Source organism: Zophobas morio, unplaced genomic scaffold, assembly GCF_036711695.1.
Source record: "Zophobas morio isolate AGI-343-1 ecotype UQ-CSIRO unplaced genomic scaffold, CSIRO_AGI_Zmor_V1 ptg000379l, whole genome shotgun sequence".
Taxonomy (NCBI): Eukaryota; Metazoa; Arthropoda; class Insecta; order Coleoptera; family Tenebrionidae; genus Zophobas; species Zophobas morio.
Genome location: NW_026972483.1, coordinates 466,485 through 481,748, shown reverse-complemented (window position 1 = coordinate 481,748; position 15,264 = coordinate 466,485). Strand labels below are relative to the sequence as shown.

The 15,264-nt window shown below is 31.7% G+C and overlaps 1 protein-coding gene across 1 annotated transcript; it reads left to right on the top strand.

Annotated features, from left to right (window-relative positions):
* Positions 1-10,890: 10,890 nt before the first annotated feature.
* On the top strand, positions 10,891-15,255 carry LOC135120385 (serine palmitoyltransferase 2-like). Its single transcript, XM_064044685.1, has 8 exons — positions 10,891-11,001; positions 11,084-11,236; positions 12,840-12,938; positions 12,997-13,062; positions 13,966-14,007; positions 14,829-14,881; positions 15,007-15,057; positions 15,118-15,255. Exons 1-8 carry the CDS (start codon positions 10,926-10,928, stop codon positions 15,253-15,255), a joined length of 678 nt encoding a protein of 225 aa, XP_063900755.1. The 5' UTR covers positions 10,891-10,925.
* The last annotated feature ends 9 nt before the right edge of the window (positions 15,256-15,264 follow it).

Here is a 15,264-nt window from a genome sequence, read left to right as displayed (position 1 = left end):
CAAATCCATATTAATATTCTTTACCCTTATTAATCCCCCCCCCCCAAAATCAAATTTTACCATGTAAAGAGCGCGTATTAAAAGGAATAACCATTCCTTGGTCTTATGGATTTTAAGATTGTGTGTACCTAAATAAATTGTTAATGCTCTTAGTATTAATAAGTAAACTGATGAGAATACTACTCCAAATTTTCCGAAATTCCAATAATATATCATTTTTATAAAAGTTTGGATGTTTACGGTTGGGCACATATTCTTTTACCCTAGTGGTCAACTCTTGACTAATGACTTGCGCCTTGTGGAAAACCACGAGATTCTTGTTTATAGTCTATATAGTGAAGGTAGTCTTGAGTCTCCTTTTAAATTTTCTCGGTTCTTGTTTTTAATCTTCTCGTCATTTAGTTTTGTTCATAGTTTTATTAGTTAATCCTTTTTCTGTTTCATAAATTATAATAAATTGTACCTTATAGTTTTAATATGTAACTTTGACGAGTTCTATATCCTTCTTACAAGTCTTACGACTTTTAAGTCGTATTATTTAAAGGCGATTAAAGCATTAGAAAGACTGAAAGCAATTATTTAGGATTCATACCAAAACGGCAACGAAATGTTGTTTTCCTTTCACTAACTCCCTAATATGCACTAAACCATATGAGCAAAATAGGCGAGTAAATATCTTTGGGCCTGCAAGAGGTGGGGTGGAAAAGAAAACTATCCTTTTTACTAGAGAACAAAGTATTCTGGTTATAAGAATATTTTACGCAAAAAGTAGCTAAAATCTATGGAGTTAGCGCGGGGCCGGGCCCATCCCGCTTATGTTCTTTATAAATACAGTAAAAACAAGATAAGCCCTTTAACAATTAAAGATCATATGGCTATAGCAATAGGAGTTTTAAGGTACTGGCAGGCCTGAACGAAATAAATCACTATAATTTTAATACTTTTTGAAAACATCCTTCAAAGCGAGGGGAACGGTGAAAAAAGCGTAGCGTTTATTTATAAAAACAGTACAGTACTAGCTTGGCATTTTTTTAAAATGCCTTTAAAATTTTTACATGAATTACGTATAATATTATATCTCATTCGGAAAATAGTTTAAGAGGTATTATTCCTCTCTTAAGGACAAAGCGATTTCAAAGAAGTAAAGAAAAACCAGAGCAAAATCATAGTCATTTCACGCCGATCGACTAATGAATTGTGCGCTTAGAAGCAGATAAGACCAGGAATAAAAGTTATCTACCAACTTTGGCTACTAAGAACGTTAGAGATATTTGATGGTTGCCCATAAAAAATTTAGCTGGATAATGTAAAAGATGCTCTCGTCACTGGTAGATCAGTCTTAGAAAATCGAGAATATTGAAGTAAAAAGTTAATTGAGCTTTATACTATTTTTTAGGCAGAATATTCGATCGCTATATCCTTAAGCAAAATTTCCTAAAAAAATTCAGTACAAAATACCAGCTAAACATTGTCCTGTAGGATAAAAAATGTTAATTTTTTTTTGTTGTACTTAACCTTTTTCTAGTTAGTATTACCATTTTAGCAATCAAAGCGTTAACGACAGCTTTCTTAAAAGTAAACATCAAAACTCTAGTTACTAAAACTTTTTTAGCTTGTCCTGCTTTATTGGATTTGGCTTAATTTTTATGTAAGTGAGGACCCTTACGTTATTACTCTCAACTTTCTAATTTGCAGGAACGATCGCGTTATTATATCGGATACTATTAAATAGCGCTATGATATACTGTGTGTTATTATATCTATAGGATTTTAACTATCTGCAAGGGTTTCTTAAAATCTGCTAAGTATCCACTAGGGTTTACTTGAAACCAAACCTATGCGATCCTTCCTTAGATTGCTAGTTCGTAGACGACAAAGGAGCAAGAGTAAAACATTCAGCGAACAACAGAAAAGCACTAAAAGAGAAAAACCTTTACTTTATTTATTCATCTTTTTGACATACTAAAGTCGTTATATCTGCTAAAACTTAAACTGTTTCTCTCATTATGGGGAGGGTTGAGGAAGGCAGCCTCCTAAAAAATTTAAGGTTTTTCAAGCCAGCCCCCTCCGAAAAAGGAAATAAAATTAAAATATTACTACCATCGTGACAAATGTTCTTAAGTCTGTACTATACTCGCTTTTTCAAGATAAATCTAAGAATATTTGTGTCGTTCATGATTTAAAGAAATGCGGAGATAAAGTTCCTTCATAGTGAGTAAACATTTTATAGTCCCCCCCCCCCCAAGTCAATTTCACAAACATATAGCTGAGAATTTCACACTAACCAAAGTGCGCCTGCGGATATTTTAGGGAGATTGTTTTCAAGAATCCGACGTCTGTTTATATGCTAAGTGGGCCGATAAGACCATGAGACAGATGGCAACTAATAACAGGTCTGATAATAACTATATTTATAGAGTTTATTTTGCTCTAAACCGCTGTGCTACTAGGTCCACTTTCGATATTGCAAGGATAAGTAATGATCTTTAATCTCCTTTTAATTATGATCTTACAATTAATCTCCAGTGTTTTATAGAAGTTACAATATTAGAAAATAAATGGTTTTCTTCCTTACACAGGAGCTTAAAGCCTAAGCTTTTGTAGGAGCATTTTGCTTTGATGTTTCAGTCATTTGTATTCCTTTAACTTACCGCCTGCGGCTCATCTCTTGGTCTTTATGTAAAGGAGAAAGTTACATAGTTTATTTTCAAATTTTTATGAAAATTTTTTTAAAATAATAAAGTGAAACGTTTAAATAAGCATTAATTTAATGCAAAGTTAATTTAATTTTTATATAATGTTCTTATTTGGTAATTATTAAAAAGCATTAGGACAGAAAAGCATTATTTTATCTATAATTTATTGTATTACTTTTACATAAATTACTTTTCTTTTAAAAAAATTTTTTATCTTTATTGCAGTATTATACATTTCAAAAATAAACTATATTAATACTACTAAAAACTCATTATAAAACTTTTATTATACAATTGAACAGAATATAATTTTATAAAATAGCTAGTTGATTTTATTTTTAGTTCGGTTAATATCTTATAAGGTGCTACTATAGAGCAGCTAAGGAAGATTACTAACTTTTAGGATAAGTAAAAGTACACTATAGTTTCTTGTTCTTTCATATTTGTTCTGGTAAAATAAAATCATAACTTTTGGTTACATTTATTGTGATTGAAAATTTTTATAATTAATGTAAATTATAAAAATTTTTTACTAGGTTGATAAATTGATAGTTTGATAGTCAACGCTTTTATTATTAAATATAGCCCTTTTATATTAGTATGACCCCCATGCCTTCTTACTGGTTCCGAAGTATTCCTTTTTCTTGTTTTTTATTTTATTTTTTTATAACGTTTACTTATTTTAGGTTTTATATCGTTTCATATTTCATATATTTAGATTTTTTGATGTGGATATATTTAAATAATTAAATTTAAAAATATAACTTTTTAAGATTTATTTTTCACACCGCTACTTATTTTATAGGATGCATTTGCTTTAGTCGTCAACGCAGAAAGTAGAGGTACTCAAGTGCACTTATACCAATGGGTCTATGCTTTTTAACTATATACTAATGGATGTATACATAGAGTTATCATCTTTCCTATTAGCCCAAATGTTACAACTTTTCAACGACCAGTTTGTTATCGAACATTACATAGACTCTTAAGGGAAAGCTTTGACTCTAGAATCAAACGTGCTGTTTATTAGGGCTCGTCTCGACCGATCCCTCTGGAGGGTGGCCCATTATTAAAGGGCTACTTGATAGTACATCGGTCGTGTGGCCTCTGAAACTTCATGAGCCAATGTTCTTCAGTTTTTTTACTTACCATGAATTTTTTTTACTCTTTTTTTTGTTAGCCCATTGTATATACGAGGAAAGGAGGTTTAAGAGCGTTAAAGGAAGAAGACAGAAACAATATTATTGAATAACAAAAATCTTTTGTTATTAATTTTTTTTAGGAAATCTATTTTATTAGAACTAAAGTTATAAATTCGATAAAAGTCATGTTGAAATTACTAGCGGCAAGAGGGAAAGGTTTGTTATTTCCTTTAATAAATATTGAAAGTGGATATTAACGTTTTTTTCTTATGTTTTAATTACGGATAGCCGTTTATGCCTGGCTCACCGTTTAACTATTTGGATGGAAACTTAGGAAGTGGAGCATCAACTGTTGGCACGGCAGAAATAGGTGGAAGTAAGCGTGCTTCTATTAAAGAATTCGTAAATTATTTTTTATTTAAAAAACTTTTGCACGCTCGCTTCAACTCGCTTTTGAGGTAACGAAGAAATACTTAGCAATCGTACTTTATAATTTTTTTGATGATATTGCAATATGGTTGTGACAAGTCTTTTGTCAGTGTACGATATAAATAATTTGCTTGTTTTATAATAGTTATAGTTTAAATTTTTAATGTGATACTTGAAAGGCTTCTCCGGCCTTTTTTTTTTGTTCGAAGAGTAATCCAAATACGGTACACGTTTATTAGGTACGCCCTAGAAGCAACAAATTAGTATAATCTTGGTTTAAGTTGGAATGCTTTTGCAAATTGGCGGATTTTTAATTATATAATTTTATGCTAACTTTTTATTTATAAACTTTTTATTCAGTCTCCATCTAGTCGGTTTCTCCCGTATTTTCTTTATTCCTTCAGTTCTACAGGTTATTAGGCAAATTTTATGTAAAAAATAAGCGGTTTTCAACCGGTGGCCCGCGAGTTCATCGTGAAAGATAACTAAAAAATGGGCGATAAAGTCAATTTTAAATGTGAATGGTTGAAATTGGAGTTGAGCCGAAAATAAAGCAAAAAACATGTACACCACCTAAACGGATGTTTTTAAAAGCACGAACATAAGCTTTAGAAAAAGGATTAAATGCTAACCACTGAGAGGAGCTAGTGTGTTCAGTGAGAGGCCCGCACATGCTCTGTGAATAGTTCAGACGTTAACTGAATAATCTGTTATGTTTTCATTTTTTAACAGTATTGCTTTTTAGAATATGACCCGCCGACAAGAAAATATGACAACAAATTATAATAACTTTGGATCCACCAAAATTGAAGTCGATCGGAAAATACGATCTCAGTGTGTGATTTATGCCACCGTTCTCAGCAATGGTGCGTTAAAACCGCTAATTTTGGAACATCTTTAAAAAGCGTTTACTTGTAAAACGTAAGTCAAACCTTGTCTGCTGAAAGCGGTGAAAGAAGTTTTAGGTGGGCAGCCAATAAAAAATTTAAGAAATTCCGCTGTGGAACAATACGTTAAAAGTGCGGTTAAAAAAAAATTTCGTATAATATTGAAGAATGATGTATATAATTCCCTTATTTTTTGCTTTACAGTGCGACTAAAGTACCGAAGCTATTTACTAGTCTTTGTTTGATTTTGGACGATAACACAATTAACGAGGAACTATTAGTAACGAGTAAACTTTAAATTACTTTAAAAGGAACGGATGTAATGGAAATAGTAAGCAAATATTTTTTTGATAAGCATGATATTCCGTGAAATAGTTAGCTGACCTCCGGACTGAGCTTCCGCTATGCTAGGATCACGCTTTGGTTTAGCAACGTTGGTGAAAGAAAAAATTGCATAGTAACTACACATTGTATGATTTACCGCAAAGCACTAGCCCTGAGAACGTTACCGAAAGAATTAGCGAGCACCATGAAACTGGCGATAACGTTAGTGAATGAAGTTAAAGGCAGTGCGCTTAGTACGCCTATTTTCAAAAAAAATTATGCTCTGATTTGGCTTCAAGCACAAAACACTACTTTTCCCTACGGAAGTTCCATAATATCGAAAGGAGTCATGTTTGGAGGATTACAAGAGCTGCGGGAAGAGAGCTAAGCGTATTTTTAATTGAGAAAGGTATGACCGGTTTGGTGGAAAGTTGTATAATCCAAATTTAGGATACGGCAGGCCTATCCTGTGAAAAATTTTAAACACCTAAAGAAGAAACTTAATTTGCAACTGCAAGGTATGGGCATTCCGAAACCGGAAATGGTTGCGCTAACATCTTCGTGTTCGAAGACAAACTTCGCGGGTTTACTTGCAAATTTGAGTCGGGGATAGGAAAAAAATTGAAGCAAAAATTATCCGGAACCCCCAAAAATTTCATTGACAATAGAAATTACTCGCGTACGTGATGATTGAAGATCAACAAAATGTTATACACATTCACTGGTTTAAAAAGGAGTTTACAAGGTACTTTCCTGGAAGCCACGACGTCGAGACGGTAGCTTCTTGAAAGTTAATACAAAACCCTTTCAGTGTCAAGGTACAAGAGATTCCTTATGAAATTTAAGAATTCATCTAAATGCATAATGATAGCAACTACAAGGATGCAATCGAATTAGCCATAAACCTCGAAAAGTTCTGGTTCAAAAAAGGAATTTTCATATAATAAGCTACGAGAAAACTCTTTACGGTCTCTGGTTATGTTTTCGGCAACTTTTTGGTGCGAAGAGGGATTTTTTATTCTGCTTCTGATCAAAACAGGTCAAGGAATCGGTTAAACACTGCCGACGACATGCATTAGCTTTGAGCGGCAGTATCTGTCTTAGCATTTTGCAATTAGTTTATAATATGCAATCACAAAAATCTCATTAATTTTTTTTTTTCTCACATAAAATATTATCGAACGGGTACCCTTATAACCGATTAATCGCTCCCAACTGTAGGGCGTCCTCTTTGGGAGTTACGGTTAATTTCGACAGATTAAGAGTTTTGTTGCTCAACCTTTACCAAAAAAAAAATTGTATTCATTTACCGTGAACCAAAATTTAAGGAGTACAAAGGTTTTCCCAATTGGAAATACAATTTATTGATTACCTTAATAGAAAAGAAGTCTCAGAAGGGCTCTACTCTCCAAACATTTAGCGATTAGAGAATAAAGGCTCTCTCTTCGGGCAGCTCTTATTATCATAAACTGATGAAAGGTTGCTTTCAATGGTAAAGGGGTGGGAGGGGTAACTAGAGAAAAGAAGGAGATAGAAACGAAAACAGGAGTTGTAATTAACGAATAAAATTATAACGGGAGGCAATTGCGTCATCTCTAAAATGTAAAACTCTAAGCACTAAAATTTGCTCTAAAAAGGGAATTCTCTATATTAAGATGAAAATGGTGATGGCATTATTGAATAACAAGACAGGTTCAATAATCCTGTTGGATAGTTTAGAAGCACATTCACCGAATGACTGTATCACTGATTTAGAAAATTTTGACTGATTTCTTAGGGACTAATAGACAGTGAACAGAGGAAGATTTATGAAAGTAGTACATTGATGCAGAAGAGTACTTTTGCCGAAATTTTTAATTTTTCCGCTCTGCTCAAACTCGCTGAAGCATGGCAACTAACCAATAATTTAACAGAAGCCATATAACTGGCACAGATCAGTTTTAAAAGCATCATTCAGGTATATAAAGAGGTCTACAAACTGAGGGAGACACTAATTAGTAATATAAAGGGAGAAATTAAGGCAAAGACTATTAAAAGCGACAGTGAAGGGTTTACCGACGTGGAAAATTTGGCCACAAAGAAGACACATGCTTTTCAAAGGGCAAGAAGAGCTTTAAATGCGGAAACATTGGCCACTTTGGAGGATAACATCTGCGTGGCAGCCAGGTTTTAAATCGGAACGGCTACATCCTTAAGTCTTACGCTGAAGAACGCGGGTTGAGAGCCCACAGTTGCCAACGCACCACTGGCGAGGAAGACGGGTACAATTGACCGTGTTGGACATCGCCGTGTTAAAAAAGATATGCCTTCCAACGGCTTCTAATGAATTGTGACTGGATTATTTGCCTGTTCTGCTTGAAGTGGACTACGAAAAGGAAGCAATAAGAAACATTCTTTCGATCTTACAAGAATTGGAATAAACCCACCGAATTGCTCCAGAAGACGCCCCCACAGTTTACGACACTACCCGAAACTTCCGCTAAACTGAACAGTGCTGATGTCGAATTCGAATGCGCGATGACAGAAGCTCGCAGCAAAGCAGCAGCCGCACTTGAATTGTGTACCGCCCTAAATGCCTTCCTGAGGAACTGAAGTCGTTGATATGAGAGTCGGCGACTCATCCAAGTACTCATGACTTTTCAACGTTCAGAAGACAAACTAGTGCTAAGCCGCCTTCACCGGCACATTTGGAAACGCAGATGGCGCATATAAACTATCAATGGGATAACATGTTAGACGAAGTATCGGAAGCTGATGACCTCAGTCGCGACTCTTTTTGGGATTTTGTCAAGCGAGTTAGAAATCGAGGGCTTTCTACTCGGCCACCTGCAACGACGATACCGTAGAGCGATTGAAATAAAACGACTTTGTGCTGTTATCTAGCTGTCCAGTGTTCGTCGTCTACCCCTTCAACCGTCGACAACCCCCCCTCCCCTTGTGCCTAATATTATTTCGTCTGATACAACTGCCTGGAGCTGTCTACCCCAGATGAGATAAAACACATTGTCAAATTACTACCGAGACGAAAGGCGCCCGGTCCTGACGGTTTCACCGACCTATTGTTAAAACAATTGCCATAGGCTGCTATCATCTATGCAGCCTCGTCCACTTCGGTGTTGACTTTCGGCTATTTTCTCGCCTAGGGAGGTCGTGCTGTTACCAAAGACGTCGCAATGGCGTCAGAGCCTGTCAACCATCGACCCATCAGCCTTTTCTCGGTAGTGGGTAACATAGCTGAAGCAATGATACTTAATCATTTGAAGGCGTCTGTGGACACTTCTGGAATTTAACAGAATTTCGGTTTGGATTCCGCAAGAGCGCTCAGCAGCCCAGCACATTCTTCGCCTAACTGAGTGGACGAACAGAGCCATTAATTTCTGAATAGCCACCGCACTGTCTCTCTCGATGTTAAGTAAGCTTATTGAGTATAGCATGGTGACCTGCTAAGCAAGCTAAGTCTTTGGCAATATCGCGCGGGTCTTCGAGAAGTACTCAAGTCGTACCCAAACGGCTGGGCCTTCAACGTGCGAGTAGGCGCTGTACTGTCGTCGCCTCGCTATCTTATATCGGGAGCCCCGTGAGGGTCTCTTCTATCATTGCTGCTATTCGCGCTCTATACGAGCGAAATCTCTCTTCCAGCCCACCCTCACACCTGGTTGCCATTTACGCCTATGATACAATGATTCATTCTTCGTCAAATTCACCCGTTTTACTATGTCAGCACTTACAATTTAATCTCGAGGCGCTTGCTAGCTGGTGTCGTCAATGGGGCCTCTCCACTAACGCAGCAAAAAGCAAGGCGCTTCTTAAAACGGAGAACTGCCATGCGCTGCCGACTCCGTTAGTTTTTAACGATATGAAAATTCCGTGGTGTTCTCTGGTAAAATACCTGGGGGTCATTATTCTAAAAGTTGTAGTGGCGTCCACACGTAAGCTACGTGGCGGCGAAGGCCAAGACAGCGACGCAGCGACCCAAATGCATATCCTCTATTGTGTGGCAGAAGTAAACTTTCGTAGGCGAAGGCTTTAACTATGGCATATACTTCTCCTGCTTGCGATTTATCGGCAGTGAGCTCTCGCATTAAGTACGACATGACAAACTGCTGCGCCTTTTAACAATGCGTCGTGGTTTGTGCGCATTGATACTCTTCACCACGAACTCCGCAATCTTCCTTTTTAGTGGAAAAACTTACAAGTTGTGAAAGGCGCGGCGCACTCTTAGCATGACGGTTGAAAGCTAATTTCGGTGTTTAATTCGAACGTTAAGGGCACAATTTTACTTGGACTCTTAACGACTAAAAACCTGTGTGAGCGCTCGAGTATTCGAAGTTATTAACTCGATCGAGTAATAGAAAACGCCATTAAAAAAAAATAAATGACTGTTGAACGGGCGATTAGTCAAAGTTAATATATAGCTTAGTAGTCTAGGGGACAATTAAGTAGATACTTAGTAAACTAGTTTAACTAGACACTAGTACCCACTAGAAGAATTGTGAGCAAGGTTTATATTTTACAAACCTTTTTCCTACCGACTACTGTTCTTAGTTTTTGCTTTTGCTTTTCTTGTTCCTTTGTAAAGAGTAAGTTCGCCGTTTTCATAAGTAGGTTTTACTACCATATTACATATCGATTAGTCCTTTACTTGGTGAAATTGCCTTTTTATTGTTTACCTTAGATTGTTATTCTGTTAGTAGACACAAGACCCCTTTACCTAACAAGACGAAATGGCTAGTTTTCATAAACATTTGTTGGGTAAATAAAGCTTTGCTTGAAAACGAGAAGTATTTCCCTATTAAAGTTTACAAATTCTTGTTATCATTACGTTAGAAACTATGCTACTGAAGTTTAAGGGTTGGTATTCAAATAAAATATAAAATAAGTTGCCAGTTTTTCTTTATTAAGCTTTAATCCCTTCATTTAATAGTATTCTATTTTAAAACTCAAAGTACATATTAAAAAAATCTTCAATGTTAAAAGAAAGGTGTTTTTAACAACAGAAAAAATACTAACCAGGCGCATGTTATTTTAAAAAATTAATTAATTAATTGTTAAAAGTAAAAACATTAACGTAAAAATATAGTAAAGAAATATAGTTATATAAAAATACAATATATACTATTTGATGACCATAACGATTTTGCAAGGCCAACAGGTGTTAATTTAAGTTTACTTTAATTTAAAAAGGGTGTAAAAGAGGTTTTAAGTTGCTAGATACCTTAGTTAACAGTTCATTTAAAATTTCTGCACATCGAAATATCTATAATTAGTTCTACGTTTAATATTGGCAGATTACCATTAACAATTATAACATGAAAACTTCAGCCTTTAAGGAAACTGTGAAACCATAAAAATAAACTTTGAGGGCTTTTTTACAAACAGTTACCTCTTTACTTGATAACAGTACCACAATTGTACTGAGTCTGAGCGATATAAACTAAAATTTAACAATGAAAACGGCAGATACTACTGAAAAATTTCACATTGCCCATGAAAGTACTCATTTAAGAAAACCCATCTTTGAAGGTTTTTTGACTTGCTACTGTTTTTCAAATAATTAAATCATTAACTGTTCTCACCGGCGTATTTTCTTTTATGTCATGAATAGGCTATAACGATTATGAGCAGCCGTCAATTTGGGTGTCTTTTTTTACATATTTCAGCTACGCTATATTATCTGTGTACGGACACATTTATGACTTACTTGTAAAACTCAAAGTTAAGGAGGACGTACTTAATGAAATTGAAAAAGGAAACGAAGGTGTAAATAATGCCTTCTTTTTTTATAAAGTTAAACGTCCTTTTTTAAGTCGTACTATTATTTTCTTTTGAGTTTTATTGTTTAATTTTAATTTTAGCTTTAAGAATGACAATAATTAATAGATAAAGAGGATTGAGAATAGCTTTTAACTTTTTTACTAATTTAAAAAATTGTCTTGATAAATTTTCTGTGTTGCTTTGCATTGTGAAAACTAATATTTTTTTGTTTTTCATTTTTTTTAAATACCTGAAGCGAACTTTTTTGAAATCAGGTACTTAATTTGAACCTTTTTGTTGCCTTTATATTATACATTGAAAGAAGCAAAAGTTTTTTCTACTCATTCTTTTAAGAATATTAAATAGTTGCTTTAGAGGTAAATATTATTTTTAAACTTTAGACTCTCTTTGGTTTGCCATATTGATTTTTAATTAAAAATTTAGTGTGATTTAGTAGCTTTAGTGCATTCATACTAATAAACTATAAAACCTAGTTTTGATTGATTTTTAGTAGCAAAAATTAACTATTATTTTAATCAAAATTAAATATATTATAACTTTTAAATAATTAATTTATCACCATAAAAAGTAAACACTTTTTTAACATAGAGCTTATTTTTGTTACTTACATAAACTATTATACTTATTGAACGTATGGTTTTGCAATTGATAATCTCTTTTTTAGTAAATTTTGCAATGTGTTTTTTAATTTCATATTACGCTGATATCTAAATTTTAACCGAGAAGTAGGACGACTTTTATATGTTATAAGCACAAAAAGAAGTTGCTTTAAACAATATTAAATTTTTAATCACCGATGTACGAAATTGTATTTTAATTAAAATATTAGCAAGTTTACTTAAGAATGAACTTTAGCAATAGGCAGAGAAATAAGTTTTTATGAATATTTTTAATTTGCGAAGTCGCATCCGGATTGCACGCCTCGTCCCCTATAATTTTTTAAGCAGATTTAGAAACATTTTTCTCACTGAATCGAGTTTACTTTTTTTTCATCGTAAAGATTACGAGTGCTTCTCAATTTTTGTTCCACTTTTTTAAATTTTTTTCCGAAGTCTTTTAAATTGAACAAAATTTTTTATAATAAAAATTTTGGTTCCCCAGCTTTATATTTTATAAGTATATTAGCGTTAAAATTATTTTTTATTCCTAAATTTTTTAACAAATTTATATCAGTAACGATACTTATGTATCTATTATTTATGCGAATTTAATTTTTTTTCCACAAAGGTATCTTTGTAAAAAGTAAAACTACTAATTCTTAATTATTAACAAATATGAAATTTCTATATAACTTCTATAAATGTATTGTCAAGTTTTCAGAAGGAGATATAATTCGTTATATATAAAGCGTTTACTCAGGGCTATAATTTCTACATTTTTGTTTCAAATATCTTGTACTGAAAAGATCATCTTTACTTACTAAAAGTCCGGCGTTATAAATTATAATATCTAACGAAAATGTTTGTTTCGTTTGAAACTAAAGCTTAAAGGACATTATTAATAAAAACATTAATGCTAATTTTTCTAAGTGACTTCAACCCTTTCTTTTTCTTTTTAATTTAAACGTAATGGTACAATTTTTTCAGGTTTTGTTCCATTGATTACGGATTTTGGGGATTTTTTTAAGAAGAATATGTACCGGCGTTTAAGTGATTGTTATAATAGACCGGTTACTAACGTTCCAGGTGGATTTTGTTTGAAACTATTTAAATTTTTTATACAAAACATTTAATTTCTCTTCAGGCGGGCGAGTAGACGTTTTGCATCGAGAATGGGACGATCATATTTGGAGTTATACTGTAAAGAAAAGTATTTCACTTTTAATATTTATTGTTTTAGATTATTTTCTACTTTAAAAAATATTTATTTTTAAGTTTACGCATAAAAAAATTTATAAACTAATTTCTTATATTCGGTCTTTTATAAAATAATGTAAAAATGTAACAAATAAAATTTTGTTTTATTTTTTAGATAATAATTTTATAATATTATATTATAGAATTTTGACTGTTGAACCTTTACTTAAAGTTTATTAATTCTTATTGCCTTCATTTTGAAAAATTTTTTGTTAAAAATTAAATACTTATCTACTAAAATTAAAAAAAATTTAAATTTATAGATTTAGTAAATTTATAAAATTTTACCTTTTTATATTTCCAATAAAATTATTGCTTTACTGCAATTTTTTACGTGATCTTTTGACTTATATTATAGTAATTAGTAATTATTTATATTAACCACATGATAGAAATAAATTTATTTATTGCATCAGCAGCGACGGCTAGTCTCTAAAAATTAATTAACTTTATTTATTTATCGTATAAAATTTTAAAGAGTTTTTTTGTATACCCAGAAAAATTTACTGCTAAAAAATATTTTAAAATTTTTATGGTTCTGCCTGTTTAATTTTAGTGGTCAGCTTTATGTTTTGAAAATTTTCATTTTGCTTGCCACTGATATTTAATAATAATTTTAATAGAAAATATATTTTTTTTGCTTTTTTTTTAATAGTCTACACAAGTAATTTATAATTGCTACTTATTTCTTTACTTTTTTTCTATTTTTTATAATTAAAGTGTAACTAATTTTACTTCTAAAAGTTAATTTTATTCATTTAAAATTAATGATGTATAGTAATGGTTAAACAATTTAAAGGAAAAAAAAGGTAATTTAATTATAATTTTTAAATTTAATGGAAATTGATCTTTTTAGGCTTTCGGAATTGCTTGAATTTGGGATCTTATAATTATTTAGGTTATATTCTTTATTATTATTGGTAGAAATCATATTATTAGAGTTTTATTTTTCTTTAACAATAGTATTAGCTTTTTTTATCTAATAGCATTAGTGGAAAATAACTTTAATTTCTTCAGTAATTTAGTTAATTTTCTTTTTGTCATTTTTAATTTTAATTTTCAATACATTTTATGTTTACTTTGAAAATATTATTTTATTATTAATAATAATAAATGAATTATTATGTCTTTATTATTTTAAATTAAATACTAAATATTATTATCATCGCAATTGTAATGACTTGAGTTTACTATTTATTTGTTCTATTTGTACTATAAAGTCCATTATTCTCTATCTATAAGCAGTTTTTTATTTTGAACATTTAAGAAGTTGTGATTTTTCAATATATTATTACTATAATATTAAAAAAAGAATATTTTTTATTAATGTTACTTTTATTAATTTAATTTTTTGTGACGTTAAGACTTATAATTGGTGTGGTTGGAAGAAATATTTCAATTGATTATTAATTAATATGATTGGTGAAAAGGTTATTATTTAAATTTCGGTTTTTTTATAAATGATGTGTTTTTATTGATTTAAAAAGAAATTTTATATATGATACGATTGGAACTTTTATATATAATACTTTTTTTACGAATTGTTTAGTAGAAAAAAATTTGATAGTATGTATAATATTTTTCTCTTTGCTTATATATTTATTATTATTTATTAGTAAACTTTTCTTAGTAACTAGATTACATACTTATGTATATAAATTCTTATAATGATATATAACAAAAAAAATTATTTTTTATTTTAACTTTTTATTACTTAAGGATTTTCTCAGAATGAAGGTCCTTGTGCAGATTTTGCTGTGGTTGCTATAAAAGTATTGCTACTTTCCTATTTATCTCACTTTAATTTACTTATTTTATTTATTATAATATTAATTACTATTGAACTTTTGCATTTTAAAAATGTTTTACATTATATATATATATTATTGTTTGATAGAAATACGGAATTGCTACTGCGAGCCCCGCCATCGAATTGGGAACGCAAGACGTACTGTTAATAACTTTTTTTTATTTGAAAGTTTTATAAAACTTTATTTCTCTAAAAAAGATAACTTTGGATTGTGAACAGCGCATTGCCCGTTTTGTAGGAAAGGAAAGGCTTTACAAGAATTATAATGAATATATTTACATTGAAAAATATATAAAATACTTTGAAGGCTTTATCTGGCTTTATATATATACATGAATGATAGTG